The sequence below is a fragment of the Numida meleagris genome, chromosome 7 (genome assembly GCF_002078875.1).
Source record: "Numida meleagris isolate 19003 breed g44 Domestic line chromosome 7, NumMel1.0, whole genome shotgun sequence".
Classification (NCBI taxonomy): Eukaryota; Metazoa; Chordata; class Aves; order Galliformes; family Numididae; genus Numida; species Numida meleagris.
This window is the reverse complement of record NC_034415.1, coordinates 5,452,472-5,468,588: the sequence shown is the minus strand read 5'-3', so window position 1 is coordinate 5,468,588 and position 16,117 is coordinate 5,452,472. Positions and strand designations below refer to the sequence as shown.

Below are 16,117 nucleotides of genomic sequence, written 5' to 3'. Positions count from 1 at the left end.
CAGCTGGAACGGGATAAATCTCTGTCCCCTGGTAGTTCCATTAAACAACCCCTAGAAATGATGACTGGGCTCTCATAAAGAAGAGCTTGTAAAGCGAGCATCCAGAGATTCAGTTCTGTTCGCCAGACAGACTGGCATCTGAAATGGAGGAAAAAAAGAGATGCGGAGAATACTAGCTGGTGCCACTCCCAGGGGAGGATGGAGATCATTTACTGGAAGAATCCCCACCACCAATGGAGTCTTTATTTCCCAGGCTCTGAGAGCCACCCTGGCCAAGTTGCGCAGTGGATTGGCTGCTGCCCCCTTCATATTAATTTCTTCAGCTAAATGGTTTCTTCTGAGTATGTGAATATAATCAGTGGAGTGTGTAAAACTCCCAGGTTTGACCCTTGCTGGGCTCGGTGCTTCTTGCGGTATAAATTTCTCAGGCATAACATAAATGTGTAATGGATTAAAGCTTTAATAGTATCCGTTCGGCAGTTGACTTAAGCAGGTGATGACAAGAGGGGCTGGTAATGCTGCTTTTGTTGGATGAAGGATATGCCGGGCATGCTGCTGATGTGTAACCCAATAGCACTATTCTGTTCTGAGTGGTCCTTGGTGGTAATTATTCCCCATCCTACTTCCTTTGTCCCCCCTCGTTTGCCGCCAAAATGTCATTCTCCTGCTGAGGATGGGCAGGCACACACTTATCATTTCCTGCTGAGCTTGCTTGCCTTCCATAAATACATTCCAGGCTTATGCTCAGGTCTCTGGCCTAGCTCTCATCCCGTGCACGGAGGGCATAATTCCTTTTCCACGGCCGCTGTGAGCAAGGCACAGCCTCGTCAGACCCTTGCCAGCAGCGCTCCTGTGGCAGTTGAGGAGTTGAAAGATGCGGTCCACTGAAGGCAAACGCTGAGCAGCAACTGGGCACTGCTCCCTGTCTGCACAGCCCACAGGGACGTTTCCCTTTCCTCTGTTAACCAGAAAGTCATTTGCTGCTTGCTCATTTTCAGCTCCTTGAGCGTGCTGAACATCTGCAGTGGAGGTGGTCTCACATGCGAAGTGGTGCTCGCGGACTCATTCCCGGTGTGACTCCATCCCTCCTTACTGCTTAGCTTTCACACGCAGGCTTGTAGTTGCGTTTTTGTTGGAAGGCCTGACTGGGAGTAACTGTACGTGTGGGGAAACACCTGTATGCTTGTATGTGTATGAGGCAGCTGGATAACTTGTTTCCAAACAAACAGTTTCTAGTCTGTCCGAATCCAAACTTTGAGATACAATACATAACTACTTTGGATATGTCAATGCATTTCAAGTGTAGAAGAACCTAGATGCAGAACATAGATCTGAGCTCTTCAAAGAAGAGGGAGAAATAATCTTTTACCCTACAAAATGGATTCTGATTGAAAGGCCTCAAACTTACGATTGCTGTGTATTACCAGTGGAGTAGCCAAGCATTGAAAGGAAAGACCCAACCCCTTGGCACACAGGAGCTTTCCAATATAACACCCGCTGATTATCTTGCTTCTTGACCTGTGACAGAAGAAATTTAGGACTGTTTCTAAATCGTCTCCTCGCTGTATAGTCAATTTAGGCCTGAGATTGCCATCTGCTCCTTGGTTCGGCTTACAGCACCCCAGACTTCACAGTGTCACTAAAAATAAACCAAAGCAAGTGCCTCATTCATTCAGACTCCTCTTGGTGTGCTCTCTGTGCAGCTGTTGATGGCTAGAAGCATATATGGCAGTCTGCAGGCTGTAAGGAGCTGTTAGGTTTGTGACAGCGGAAGTGGTGACTCTGTACAGCAATAAACACTGCCCACAGCTTTTCTGGGGGAAAACTAATCCCGCTGCTCTCGTTGGTATTGATGTTCTTCTTCATCTCCGAAATGATCTTTCACTGATGTGAAAGCATACTGTGTAATGACAAATGAGTTCCATGCGTGGGAGGCATGGAATATACCAGAGGGGTGCTGTGTCCCTTCAGAGCCTTGCAGGATTTAATCCAACACCTATCCTTCCACCTTAGCGTTTGAAACAGAGGTTTGTTAATTTGGAGGCTTAGCTCAGATTGATAGATTTTCAGAACATTAAACTAACCCAAAAATCTGTCACTAACAATAAAATGATTTATCTGCTTGCAGTGAAACTTTACGCTTTAACAAGTCAAGTTATCAATGGGGAGATGCAGTTCTACGCCAGGGCCAAACACTTCTACCAAGAGGTACCAGCCACAGAAGAGGGCATGATGGGAGACTACATTGAGCTCTCCAATATAGACATTGAATCCTCCAGGGAATTTCTCAGGAAGTTTGTTGGGGTGAGTCATTTAATCCCATCTTCTGCAAGAGGCAGCGGTGATGTGTCATAATGACATGCGGTGTGCCCAGTCCCTTATATTTTAAATGGCACCATATGTCATATTTTGTATGCATGAAGCTCCCATCGTAATTGACTGTGCTGGGGCCCGGGAATGTATAATTTACATGCGTTCTGCCAGATCACGCACCATCATGAATACACACTTTGCTTGGCTGCATGTCACTGTTGACCTGTTTTGCATCCTTTTCTTAGACTCTGAAGCTGCAAAGAGGATTGTGCAAGGACAGCACAATCTTAGCTTGGGTGGGAGATTAATTCTTGGTGTAGGACTGGGACTTTTCATGATAACATCCTTGCTAGCTTCAGTGGGAGATATTTCCATGCAAATTCCTGCATTCTGTTTGGGAAAGTGGCTGAGACAAAATGCCAAGTTTCTGTTTTGCCTGTTAATGGATATCTTCTATTTCTGAGAATGCTGCAAGAAAAATCAATCCTCCTTCCCCTCTCAGTATTAACAGTGTATAGGATAAGCTACCCATTGGGAAAAAGATGATTTCCTGATCTTTGCAGTATTATTGTCAACCTCTGAAGGCAGATCTCTGAAGGTCTGTAAGGATCTTCTAAAGGTTTGCCTTGTCCTGAGATGCAAAGAGGGATTTTAACAGCAATTTAAATAGCAGTTTCACTTTGGCATTTGGGTTTCTGAAAAACCCACTGATGCCTAAATGTGTTGTTAGGAATCTGTAATTTTTTTCAAGTTTGGCCCAATGGTTTTCCAATTGCCTCTTCCCCTTCCTAGGGGTAAGAAGCCTGCTAAATTAGCTCAACAACCATATTAGATGCTGAAGAACCCACGAAGTTACAGGGAATCAAATTTCATAAATTTTCCTACTCACAAAATTATAAATTCTACATGATACTACTGTAGATCTTTCATTTTGTACTCAAGTGTACAAATTTTGTTTAACTAGATGACTTTTCTTTTAGCTTTAATGACCTATTGTGGAAAAAAGCTCAATAACTTAATGAGATGTTGTGTATAAAAAAGGGTGCAGTTTAAATGGATTTGGATGAAAAGTGAGTGTGGTTTAACAACATCAATTCTGTCTAGCGGTGAAGAGCAACTGATGGACAAGTTCACTGTATGTGATAGAGACTTTGGGGGCAGTATGCCAGCAAAACACAATTAACTAAGTGAACAGCTATATTATTTCTATTAACAGCCTTTTGTATTAATGGCTTTACAGCATTTTAAGGCCACACTGTGTTTGTAAAAAATTTTTGTAAAGCAGCTTCACAACATCTCAAGACCTCCCTGTATTTGGCTTTTTACAAAATAAGAAAACAGAAAGGAAATACAGAAGATGAACAATAGTAAAGTGGTGCTTTCAGTAGAAATGAAATGTGAACTTAGAGCCAGCTCCAGGCATAGCCCTTAAATTTTACTTAAGTCTTGTTTTAAGGATATGTGTGGAATTCACTTGGTGGACAAGCCTGCGCTCAGGGAAAGATTTCATGCTTCCTAGACATCATGCAGGTTCAGTTTCCCGAATGGTGAGTTCATATCACACTGTTCAGCTTTCTCATCTCCAAGTCCTGAAAAGGGAAGAAGTACAGTCTGTAGCAGAGTTTCACATGCCAAAGAGAAATCATACCCAATGCATCAGGTGCGATGACAGATACAAAATACTCCAGAGCAGAGTTTCTACTCCTATTATTAGCCAGGGACAGAAAGGATCTGATTCTGCTCTGGATTCTGAATGGCGAGGATCAAACAAGGAAAAAAAAGGAAAGGAGTCTGCATGTTTTGCTGATTCTGATTTAGCTTATTACAACCTGTCCTCTCTCGAGATACAGTCAATTAGTTGTGTTACTTACGGTTTATTTTCCTTTCTTCTGCAATTTGATTCCTACTCTACTACATAAAGACATATACAGGTTTTCTGTAGCGGTGACTTTACTGTATAGCTAATCTGAGCTATGTCTTCCCAAGTTTCTGTCTTGGAATATTTCTTTTACTGGTAAGGCAATCAAAGTAGAAGAAAACAATTTGTTTACCCTAACATAAACTATACTTCTTTTTTTTTTTGAAGAGTTCAACAAAATAGGAAAATAGGAAAATTAGTTTCAGATCAACTGAACGTATTTAATTTAGGTTTTTGATTGTTTTACCCTCTTTTCCTTCCCCCCTTTTTTAAGATATGCTAGTTAGAAAATGAAAAATGCTGTTTAGAATTGAAAAGCTGACAAGTTGTTTTTTTCCTTGAATGCACTCAAAAAGAAATATCTTGACATTTTCCACATTCTTTCCCATGTTTCTTGGCTAAAACAAGTCTCTAGATTTGAGGTATCAGTATCACAGAGAATTTTATTCTTCCAAAACTTTATTTTCTGGCAAAACTAGTGCTCCTTAAAAAACAGTTGCCCGGTTCCGCTCAAATTACCCTTGAGTTAGTTTGGCTGGTGTGGAAATGCCACACAGTGACATTTCCCTTCCATGACTGATGTTGCATACCTTCATGTATGGCATTTCTTAACATGTTTTTTAGCACCACTGTAAACTGAGCTACAGATTTCCTTACCATGGGAGAATTTATCTTGCCCGGGCACATGGAAGGAATTACAGAAAGGCAGTAGAAAACTAAGGACTTCACTTATATTTTAGCCTGTCTCCTGCCCAGGCGAGTCAAACTGAGTTAAAAGTGCCACTGTGCTCAAGTTAAGAGGTTTTATGTGTGTGTGGGCAGAACTCAAACCAAGAGCAACATTTGAGTTAGAACGTGAGCCAACAGGGCTATACAGACAAGCTATAGGTTGTCTTCAGCGCAGTCGTACTTGAAGGGTTATCAGCAGAGCTATGCCATTGCAGATTTATGGCAATATATTCAGGCTAATTCAAGCTTTAATGTCCACATAGACGCTGTGTTTTCAAGTGCCTAATCCAGAGGTAATCATTTAAAAAAAAAAAAAGAAACAAAACAGAGAACCATTAATTCAGGAACACTCATAAGCTGTAGGTGTGTGAAATAGTACAGGGGGAAATTATAGTGTCCTGATAGCTCCCTTTCTGCCCTGTTTTGTCCTCAGTTCAGCTGTCTAGTTGGGGATGTGATGAATGAGAAGCTTCTGGAAAGTGATTTTTCTTCTGTTTGATCAGGGAGATGGAAGATACTTGGTTCAAAGCCTGATATACATAGATATATATAATTTAGAAAGAAAACCGCTGTGTTTTTAAACTATTTATTGAACTCTGATTTCTTCGTTTTCCCTTCATATCTATACTGCCTTCCTGCCCTTCCAAGACCTGAAGTAGCAGCATCAAAAACATGCTACAGATATTTTATACCTGATGAACTTTTGTGAGTGCCTATTCAGTTTTACAGCAGAACTTCTGGGTGTGTACGTGTCCTCAATGACAGTGATTCAGAGGAACAGGAAGCATGTAAGCAGAGAAGCAGTCAATCTTCAATTTTGAAGCCTGCTCTGGCTTAAAATTTTCACTTACGCTATTTCTTTAAATAAGAAGCCCAGTTTTCAACTCAATTAGGCTTTTGGGAAAATGATTGCCTTCCAAAGAAAATGTTAATACCCTGTCAAATCTCCGAGCACTCCCAAACTGAAAATATATTAGCTGAACGTGGAATTATGTCAACATTTTCATTGCAAACAGAGCTGTGGTGCTTTGCTGGGCTTCTCATCTGACTGCCTGGTGCTCTTGCTCCCTGTCAGTGAAGTGTGGGATCGAGCCTCAGCTCTCATGGTTGTTTCCTTTCCTTCTTCTTGGTGGCAAATGGAGATGTGTCATCAGAGGTCTTTGCTGTGACACATCTCATGGGAGATGAATTCCCTATTTTTAGTAAGGTACTGTGATTATAGGTTCTCTGAAACACAGATATCAAAGTCAGAGAAGCTGTATGGCTTTTAGCCTAGTTTTTCTAGCTTTTTGGTAAACAATTCCTGCTTTCTCACCAGCTCTCTTGAAGCGTTTTACTTAGTGACATCACCTTAGGCCTATATATATATATGTGCCAGCAAACAGTATGGAAATTCACCTTGTCAAGCTCTGAGACGTAGTTCGTTCTTTTCTCATGAACTCCCTGTTACAGCTTAGTCTGGTCCTCAGTAAAAGCCATGTGCTTCTAAGTGCAGCCTATGAATGAAGAATAGCTCACATTTTCTGGCTAACTACAAACAGGTCGTCTCCAGAGTCTAATAGGGTTGAAGGCTTGTGGACTCTTGCATGTATCAGGAGATTAATCTTCCTAGGTACACAAATTGGGACCAGCAGCTCCAGAGGCTGGTGAGAGCCTTTCGGGTCCTTGCGCTCTTTCTACAGTTACTCCATGTAACTGTAGATGTTCAGCTGAGCTATTCATAGCCATGTCATTGACAGTACTGTCCTTTGACCTTAATAATCTACTGAATTACCCACTGAAGCAAGGCCAGTGAAGCAGTAAGTTAAGTGATTTATGCCTAGTCACTATGTTGGGGGGGGGGGTGGTCTCCCAATAAGCAGAAAGAGCTAGACTCTTCCTAGACTTATTTCATTTAAGAGCAGTGAAGTTGCAGCAGGGACCTTGGCCTGTAGGTTTTGCTTCAACACTCACTTCCAGGGACAGGGGAAAGCTGTTTACATTTGCTTTTAATATATTTGTTTAACAGATAACTTTGGCCAGGGGAGCTCCAATCCCACAGCCAGTGCCTGTACAGAGTTATAATTTGTTTTACACAACAGCACGCTCTTAAGAGCCTTTTTATAGCTAGAATGGAAGCTTTAGGAGTGAAATACAGCTTTCATTATAAAGATCCTTTTACAGTAACTCATTATTTTCTCACAGACATATTCTTTGTGCCACAATTTTTCTTGTCTGATCTCTATCCAGAGATGATAATTAGGAATATAAAAAGCACAGTTAAGCAAAATCTACTCAGTCATCTTGCTTGTCTCTATGTCTAAAAAAGAAATCCTGTACATGCTCCAGTCCAAACTTTTGTGTTGTTTTAAGTTAGCTAAATCTCCAAGATCCTTGTTCAAACACAACTTGTTTTGAAATCTGTGCTCAGATCACAGGGAGACGCTGTATCTGCAGAGGTGGCCACAGACACCTTAGATATTCTGGGCTCCAGAAGTTGTATTTCTTGTGTGCGGTGTTTGGTATATGCTTATTCTTCTGTTAGATCTTTGCTGGGTTTAGAATGTATTGACACTGACCTAGTCATGCAGTTGGCTGTGAGATTTGAATACATGACTGATGTATTTGCAAGGACTTCACAAAGACCAGGGATTCTTCTGAGAGAGCTAGGAACTTGTGAAATATTCTCTCTTCTTACACCAAGCGAAAACAGCAATAAACGCAGGGCTGCAATGAAGAAAACCCATCCACTGCAGCCTTTGTGTTTTGCAGCTCCAAATGAGCGGTGGCTGCTGGAGATCTGGGGTGCTGGATGTTGAGGAGGAGAACTTGGTGCAGACAGTGTCAGCTCACAGGTGTGGGGTAGAGAGGGAAGCCAGCTGGAGCATGAGGGGAGCTTTGTCTTCACTCCATCCTCTTACTGGCTTGGACACTCAATGTGAGGTTCTGCAGGTCACTGGATTCCGCTCCCAGCTGCGGAGAGTAATGATGGAGGAAAAATGCATCCAGACATTCTCTGGGAATGCAGCATAGCAGCTTAATAGCTATCCACAGGTGTACTGATAGTGTCTAAAGTTCTCATCAATCTTGCAACTGCCCTGAACAAATAGACAAGATACTAGGCTTGGTGGACAAAAGGCCATAGCTAGTAACACAGTTGCTGTGATCTTTCAGGTAGCACTTTTCAGATTGCAAATGATTTTCTTGTGTTTCACAGGGGGTGGGGAAAGCTGGCACCAACCGCGCCCTGGACTGTGGCTCTGGGATAGGTCGGATCAGCAAGCATGTCCTGTTACCAATTTTCAAGAGTGTGGAACTGGTGGATATGATGGAAAATTTCCTGGCTGAGGTCCCGAACTACCTGCAGGGCGAGGAGGACAGAGTAGAAATGTATTATTGCAAAAGCCTCCAGGAATTCACTCCAGCCCCACAAAGATATGATGTCATCTGGATTCAGTGGGTTTCAGGTTAGTTCAGCACGATTCACCCAGCCCAGAATCTCAGAACTACAGAGCCTGTGCTAAAATTACTGTTAAGAGAATGGTGCAGCTGTAAAAAGAGGTTCTCAAATCTTTGATGATGGCAGGCCAAGACTGAGTGCTGGAAGCACAAGGTGCTGCCTTCACTCAGTTCGAGTCCCTGGTCCCATAGCACCAGGACAAGCAAGTAGGAAAAAGAAAAGAAACTACTGCAGTCCTCTAGCGTTACTGTGGGGTCAGGTGGTCCTCACAGTCCGTATCTTCTCAAACTTGTCCAATTTCCCTGTCAGCCTGGGGAAAAGAAAATCTTATGATAGACTTCAGAGAGTTCTCCCCAGCCACATGCACAGTGAGTACAGATCACGGTGCTTTTCTTTTTTCAGGCCATGTACTGGAGAAAGGTGTAAGTACCAGGAGTAGCTTGCATACTATAGTGCAACTGAGGAGTAGGTCTTATGTATGGCCCTTATATATTGAGCAGGAATCCTCTTCCGCAGCAACTGGTGTTGCAGATGGGGTGGGTTGACCTCATTTGTTTGCAGGGATCTATCAACAGCTCTGCACCTGGGGTGCGGTGGGAGGAAGACTGTAACACTGTGCTAGTACTGGTGTGTGAGGCTCAAGCTCGGCTACCAGGAGAAAAACGCATGCGAGAGAATTGTATGAGCCTCATTCTTGGCCTCCTGAATGTTGGCTGATTTTGGACACCCCTTTTTTTCATGTTTTTCATGGGCCATCAAGTACTCCAGACAGCCATGCAGTCTCATAAGGAAGAAGAGATTTTCTGAGACATCTGCACCCCTTTGCAGACAGGGTAGCTCTAGCATTTGGACAAAGGATGAGTGGTGGGGTTTGCTTGCGTACAAGATAGATACTACCTGGATTTAAGGATAGTTTCCTTCAGTTCTTCACTAAAAGTCACTTTCCACCCAGGATTTGCCACTTGTGCATTATAGCTTGGCATCCTGTCGGACATTTCCAGCAAAGATCTTGTGGGAATCACTGGCATGTCATAAACCCCTCGCACACAGAACCTGCTAGGCCAAGTGCCCCTTCAGAGATATCTCCTTTGGTCCTTTCTTAGCTTCTACCAGTGGATGTCCCTCCTTCATGCTGACCTTTTCTGGGGGATGTCTGAATCTGTTAGTTGTTTTTTGAGACCTGGGAATATTTCAAAGAAAAAACTGACAACCATGGCAAAATCACCAAGACGTGTCCACAGATGCAGGTGTCTGTTACATGCACTGATGCTTATCAAAGAGGTTTGCTTAGTTATGTCCCAAAGCAGCTCCTCCCCAAATTACAAATACCTGCTTCCTCTCCTGCAGTCACCCCAGTGAAAGCACTGCAGCAGTAAGAGCAGCAGACAGGCAATTAGACAGGATGGGCTCTGTTCCTCATTCCCTGCTATTTTTTTCCCCCTCCTACTTAAAGCAATGGTATGAGAATTAATTATGTAAAGTGTGCAGTGGTCTTACATGACAAGTGTTGTAAGGCCATAAGTGAACAGAATATTCATAGTACTACAGGAGAAGTGAATTGAGGGTGACCTGAAAAGTCAGCTTTTTATTTTCCCATCTCAATCAGTCAGATATACCGTTTCAAGAAGATGTTTTTCCATGTTGTTCTTTAGAACCTTTACTGTTGCAGAGTGTCCCTTGTGCAGTTTCAGCGGGCAGGACTCGCTATTCTAAAGCACAAGAGGAGGCCTGGACAATTCCTCGTTAAACCCTGGAAATGGTTTCTTGCTAGGCAAAGGCAGAGAGATTACACAGGAGATCTTAAGAGCACTTACTTGTCCTTCATACATAGTCTTAAGAAGTAATGAAATTGGTCTTAGAACAGGACTTTCATCTATAGCTATACCAGTAAGTTGCTTCAGAACGGTATAATTTTCCTTTGTACTTTTGTTCTTTTTGAATAGCCAGTCATTGCTCTCATCTCATGAACAAACCCATGTCAACGTGATACAGAGTAAGCAAAGACTTGTCTGGAGCTATGCTTATTAGCGGTGGTATTGATGAGAAAAGCAGCATATGCCTTTTGTTTAGCACATCTGAATCTCCTTCCGCCTTTCCTCCGCCATCAATTGCCATGACCTAGATAGTGATCTTAAGCATTAACCAAGCTTCTACCACTACTTTGAATTTGGATGAAAAATGCCAACAAGCTCAACGCTTTTCAGTGGAATGGCGCAGGACTAACTGGCAGTTAGCAGCACAAGGAAGATCTCATTTTTGGTGAGGGAAACTGGGCTAAAAACTGGGTTAAGGGCAGCCAAATGCTTCAAAGAATCTAGCCTATGCAATCTTGATTTGTCTTAAATATACATAATTAAATCAGCACAGGCTCTTTCTTTATGAAGAAGTAAAAATGAAAGTTTAAATTTCAAGCTGGAATTACAATTTTCCTACAGTTTGGAAGGTATTCAGTTTTGGGTTCTGAGTCTTTTTTTTTTCTTTTCTAGTGAGAGGGAAGTAGTTTTAAAAAAAAAAAAACTGACAAGCTATATCAAAATGTGGTTTTGAAATGACAGCTTGCATTTATAAAAGTTTAGATCTACCATGAAGAAAACTAAATATTTTGACTAGAAATTACAAGCAACTTTTTCAAGTTCTTCATTCAGTTTCTGACCACCTGCCCTTGTTGATTCATTTTAAATAGGTTTCACATGTGGGAGTTCTCATTTTGCTCTTCTCTGAGCCCCACTCTCCTGATGACAACAGAATTATTGATCTTTGAGAAGGAGGGATACAAAACACAATCTCAATAATATATTTAAAATTACTGTATTTAAATATATGTGGTATATAGAAATCAGAACAGTATGGAGTAATATAAAGTTTATTTGGCAGTCTGGTTGTAATCCAGAGCTGCTTTGCTGGATGCATATAGAAATTTGTAGCATAAAAAGCCAGAAGTGACTGTTAGATAGTCTAATTTGACCCACTCTGTATCACACGCTGATACATTCTATTGTTTTACCCTTGTACTGAGTGATGAGTGGCTTGTGTTCAAGGAAAAAGTATCTTGAGAAAGTCAGCCACGCTAGATTTGAGGACTTCAAGAGGTGGTAAATCCACCACTTCTGTTGGTAGTTTCCAATTGGTAATTGCTTACACTGTTAAAACAGTTGTTGCTTATTTCCAGTTTGAATTTGTTTGGCTACAGCTTCCTGCCAGTGATTCTTATTATGACTTTAACCACCAGATTAAAGAACCCTTCAGCACCCACTGGTTTCTCCACTATTCCTATTGACTTCTGTCCACGGCTGTTGCTGCTACTAATATGGATCATAAATATTGATTTGAGTTTGTAACTGTTGATCTTATTGATTTGCCCTGGTTTTCATACTGAAACCTGGCAGATCTAGAGCATTCAAGCAATAAGTAGGATATGGAGAATCAAATCAAGGCACCGTTATATGTTCAGAGAGAGTCTGTGTGAATGGTTAATAGTGATCTATTTTCCATCTTTTCATCTGTAGGATATCTGACAGATAAAGATCTCCTGAAGTTTCTCATCCGGTGCCAGAAAGGCTTGAAGGATAACGGTGTTATCATTCTCAAGGACAATGTAGCCAGGGAGGGCTGTATCCTGGATTGTCTGGACAGTAGCGTGATCCGAGACCTGAACATCCTCCGCAGCCTCATTGAAATGAGTGGACTCATCATCCTGCAAGAGGAGAGGCAGGAGGGATTCCCTGAGCAGTGCGTCCCTGTCTGGATGTTGGCCATGCAGAAAGGCCCTGCCCATTCCTGATTGTGTAATGTGGCGGCAGAGACTGGACTATGGATGAATGACAGGGCTGGGGAGGGCAAGGGGGAAGAAAAGCACCTGCTAGAATACTACTAGCTGTGTACTGCTACCGCTGTAATTCTAAGGCAGCAACTTTTGAAGGATCAAGAGAGAATTACAACTGAGCCAGCTTCTCCAGGCAATAGTCTGCTTCTATATCCTGCCTGCTTCACCATTTTTAAAAGGCTTTCTAACAGCTCCTTGTCAGATTTCTCTTTCATTCAAGAGCCGATACTACAGCAAAACTCAACTAGTAGAAAATAATTAGGACTGAAGTTTCTGTAGTGGCTAATACGTTTTAGAGCGGTTTGTATGAGGGGTTAACTAAGAAGACTGTTTTTTGTTGTTTTTACTGTGGCATCTAAATTTTCCTGGAAGTTGAGAAGAATCTGTCAGATCGCTGAAGCAGAACATTCAAATAACTTCTGGAAAACCTAACCTACCTTGCTTATATTTCTGCTGTATAACAGTAGTGGTGCATGAGGGTATTCACACTCCAGGGAAAAAATGATGTGACATATAAGCATGTTTGCACTGAAAATGTGTGAAAAGATTGCCCCACAATCCGCTTTCTGGAAAATGTTTTTTCAAAATGTTCACAGTGGAAACCACTTGAAAGCATCTCTTTATTATTCATACAACTGTAAATTTCTTGCTTTCCCACATTCAGAACCAGTCTGGCACCATATGCAGAGCTAACGGGATTTCATGGGGTGTTAATAGTAAGACTGCAAGAAGAACTAATACAGTATTGTATTAATTAACAACTGTACTAAATTGCAGAGGGTGCTGGTGTAACCCAAAAGCATCTATGATTTATATTGAAACAGCAGCTGTGTAAGCCTGGATTTGACAATACTAACACACGTACAGTCTCCTTCTGCTTCATTCTGAACGAGTACAAAAAGAGACAATTTTGAAATTCTCTGTAAACAAAAAACACCTGATCACAGTCCAAATGAGAAATATGGACAAAATCAAATGTTTCTTCTGAATTCAACTTCTAAAATAATTTGCATTGTAAGTATTTGTTATAATGCAGCAAAAAATGTAAATGAGATAAGGCTTGTCCAAAATATAAGAATGGGCTGTTCTGACTCTTTCTGAATTGATCTTGTTTTATTCGCCTCCGATCCTAGAACAACTTACCAGACTTCTTTGAAAGCTGCATTATTACAGACCTCCCTGTTCTGATGGAAAGGGTTCAGTAAAACATCCTCCACGTGGCTCTGTGCACAGCTGTCTTTGTCAAATATTGTCATCTGTGTTAAATTAACTCACGTAGAAGCCCAAAGACAACAAGATGAGGGAACTTCTCAGTTGGATTTCAGTACTCTTTGCCATCCTTTGATGACAAATCTCCAGTTTTGTTTTAATTGTGTAACTCCTCTAGCAATACGGTTGCATATGTTGAGAATTTCCAATTCATGGCATAGGGCTTCCTGCAGTCAAATCTTATCCGGTAATTGTTCTTTTAATGTGCCATTACTAATTGTAGCATTAAGGAAAACAGCTCTGATTTGGTGAGTATTCTGGCATGTCATGTAACATAGGAACCTATGGTTCCCATGACGCAGATGCGTCTGGAATGTCTTGGCTAATTCTTCCATTTGAATCAACTGGTAATGATTGCAAATTTAGCATACAACGCTGAAAACCCAGGTGATAATTCTTGTTCTGGAATTGTCCCTTGGACTAAGGGCTTTTAATTCCCATTAAACCTCTACGATTCTTACATTCCCCCACGACTGCTAAAAGCTGGTGCAGTGATTGGGTGAATATGTGCAGAAATCTGAAGGAAAGCCAGTCATTTGTTTTACAGGAAAGAAGCATCAGTCCTATAGTTAGCTACACTCATTAGCAATAACAGACAAATAGTTAAAAGATCAAGGTGTGCATTACAAATTAATTTGTTCTGCATCATTTTTTCTTCCAGCCAGAAACTTCTGCCACAGTGCAGAATACCTGAGGACTACTGGAAATCCTCATGTCTGTGCCAGGCATTTCTGAATGATGTTGGTCACTTCAATGACAAGAGAACAGCACTGTGGAAATAGGGAGGTAAATAATTTTATACGATTCTAAGTAGTTGCCAGCTGTTATTGTGTGGAATACATCAGCTGTTCACTTACACACCAGAGAGATGCAGTCCCAAGGTGGATACCAGATAAAAAGTGATTGGAATAAAAATGTCTGGTTTCATTATCAGTGAAATAGATTTTTCAAAGTATAAAAGTTCTTTCCGTATTTTATACATCTCTCCTATTTTAATTTCTAGACTGTATATGCATAAGCATTTAATGAGAATTGGTTCTTCTAACTGTGTTAATAGAGAACAGAGCCAAGTAAAGTCTTAATTTAGTAGAAAAAAGCATATTTCATGGTTTCCACATTCCTGAAAATTAATGTTTCATGGCTATGTTGCTTCCACAGTAAAATATTAAAGCTTTTCTTGTGACATAATGAACCTCAAGAGTAAAGAAACACAAGCCCCCCAGGGGCACAGATGCATGGGATTGCTTATGACAGAATAATATTTTGTTTTCCTCCTTTTCCAAGCATATTTTAATTCAAAAACTCACAGTTAACCACCGTAGGCCACTCTTAGAAGTTCATGAATTTGGGTAAGGCCATTCTTGGTTTAAAAGTTCTGGTCTCTCTGGACTTTGCTGTAGAATGTAATAATAATAATAATGAATCACAAATTTCAAACAGAAGAGCTTGCTTAGAAACCGTCCACGCATCAGTTGCTCTTTGGTGTTCAAAGACTGGATAATAATTCAGTTGCTCTGCCTCAACTTCCAGATTATTTAAAACATGCATTTAAATCTTCAGCTGATCAGTGGGAGTTTGAATCCCGTTTGTTTGGTGTTAAGTACTTGCTCCTGATCTTGACATGAAGAAGAATTTAATCCTATATCAGTACCCTAGCTGAAGCGAGTTTCACAGAACATTCAGGATCCTGCAAGCTCAAACCATCATTTGTCACTGACGGGTAATTAATGAATTAACAAATCAGTTTTTCAATCAGATACTACTCCCAGGCAAACAGTGCTTAAGCAGTCGCTTAGCCAAAGCACACTAAAGCTCACTTGTGCCATGTCACCACCAAAGCTCTTCATCATGTCTGTTCGTCCCATATCAGGTCTGATGCTTACTTTCTGCGTGACTGAAAGCCAGTGTCACTGAAGGTATGAATGAGGAATGTAATGTAAGGAATTAGAGACTGCTTGCCAAAGAGATCCTTTAGCCCTGGCAGTAGCCCCTGTGTGCTACCGGAACCAAAACAAAATGTACAGAATCAATTGTTACAGCAGTCTAAACAGCAATCCCAACTGTGCAGCTCCTGCAACCATTGCAGCTCAAGCTATTCATGTTCGGAAAGCAACTCAGACGTTACAAATGTTTTCATTTCTAATTGGAAGAGAGAGCCATCATTTTGAAACGTGTCACCGCATGGATATTCTAAAATACTTGGTTTCAGAAATATTGAAATGATCATATCAAAATTTTGAGTTTGACTTTCTCGTTTGGATATTTATGTAATTTAATCTAAACCTAGAGGTTATGTGAGATGATATTTTAAATAGTACATGATATAGTGTTATAATAGCTGAAGGAAAGCATTTGTTTCCTACAAAATAATAAATTCCATACATCCGCTGGCCCCAAATTTAGTGAAATGAGTCAGCAATTTTCAGAGGAAAGTAATTTCAAGAACCATCTCGTCAAGAGGCATTTGCCCAAGCTGTTTTTCTCCAGATGTATTGCATCAGTTCAGGCATCTTCCCTCTGCTTGGCCCAGGGAATAGCCACCTTGGCCTCTTTGACAGGCAGGAGGGAAAAATTGGCATCTCCAGAGCAATTCAGACCACCTCAGAGCTGAACTGGCTTGAAGTAA

The 16,117-nt window shown here is 41.2% G+C and overlaps 1 protein-coding gene across 7 annotated transcripts in view; it reads left to right on the top strand.

The window, feature by feature from the left end:
- Window positions 1–13,324, top strand: part of METTL11B (methyltransferase like 11B) — a 31,771-nt gene extending 18,447 nt beyond the window's left edge. For all 7 annotated transcript variants that reach the window (XM_021404338.1, XM_021404336.1, XM_021404342.1 and 4 more), the window contains 3 exons: window positions 2,129–2,304; window positions 8,157–8,406; window positions 11,906–13,324. In XM_021404338.1, the coding sequence (XP_021260013.1) occupies window positions 2,129–2,304; window positions 8,157–8,406; window positions 11,906–12,180 (701 nt within the window). In that variant the 3' untranslated portion in view covers window positions 12,181–13,324. The remainder of the gene's footprint in view (window positions 1–2,128; window positions 2,305–8,156; window positions 8,407–11,905) is intronic.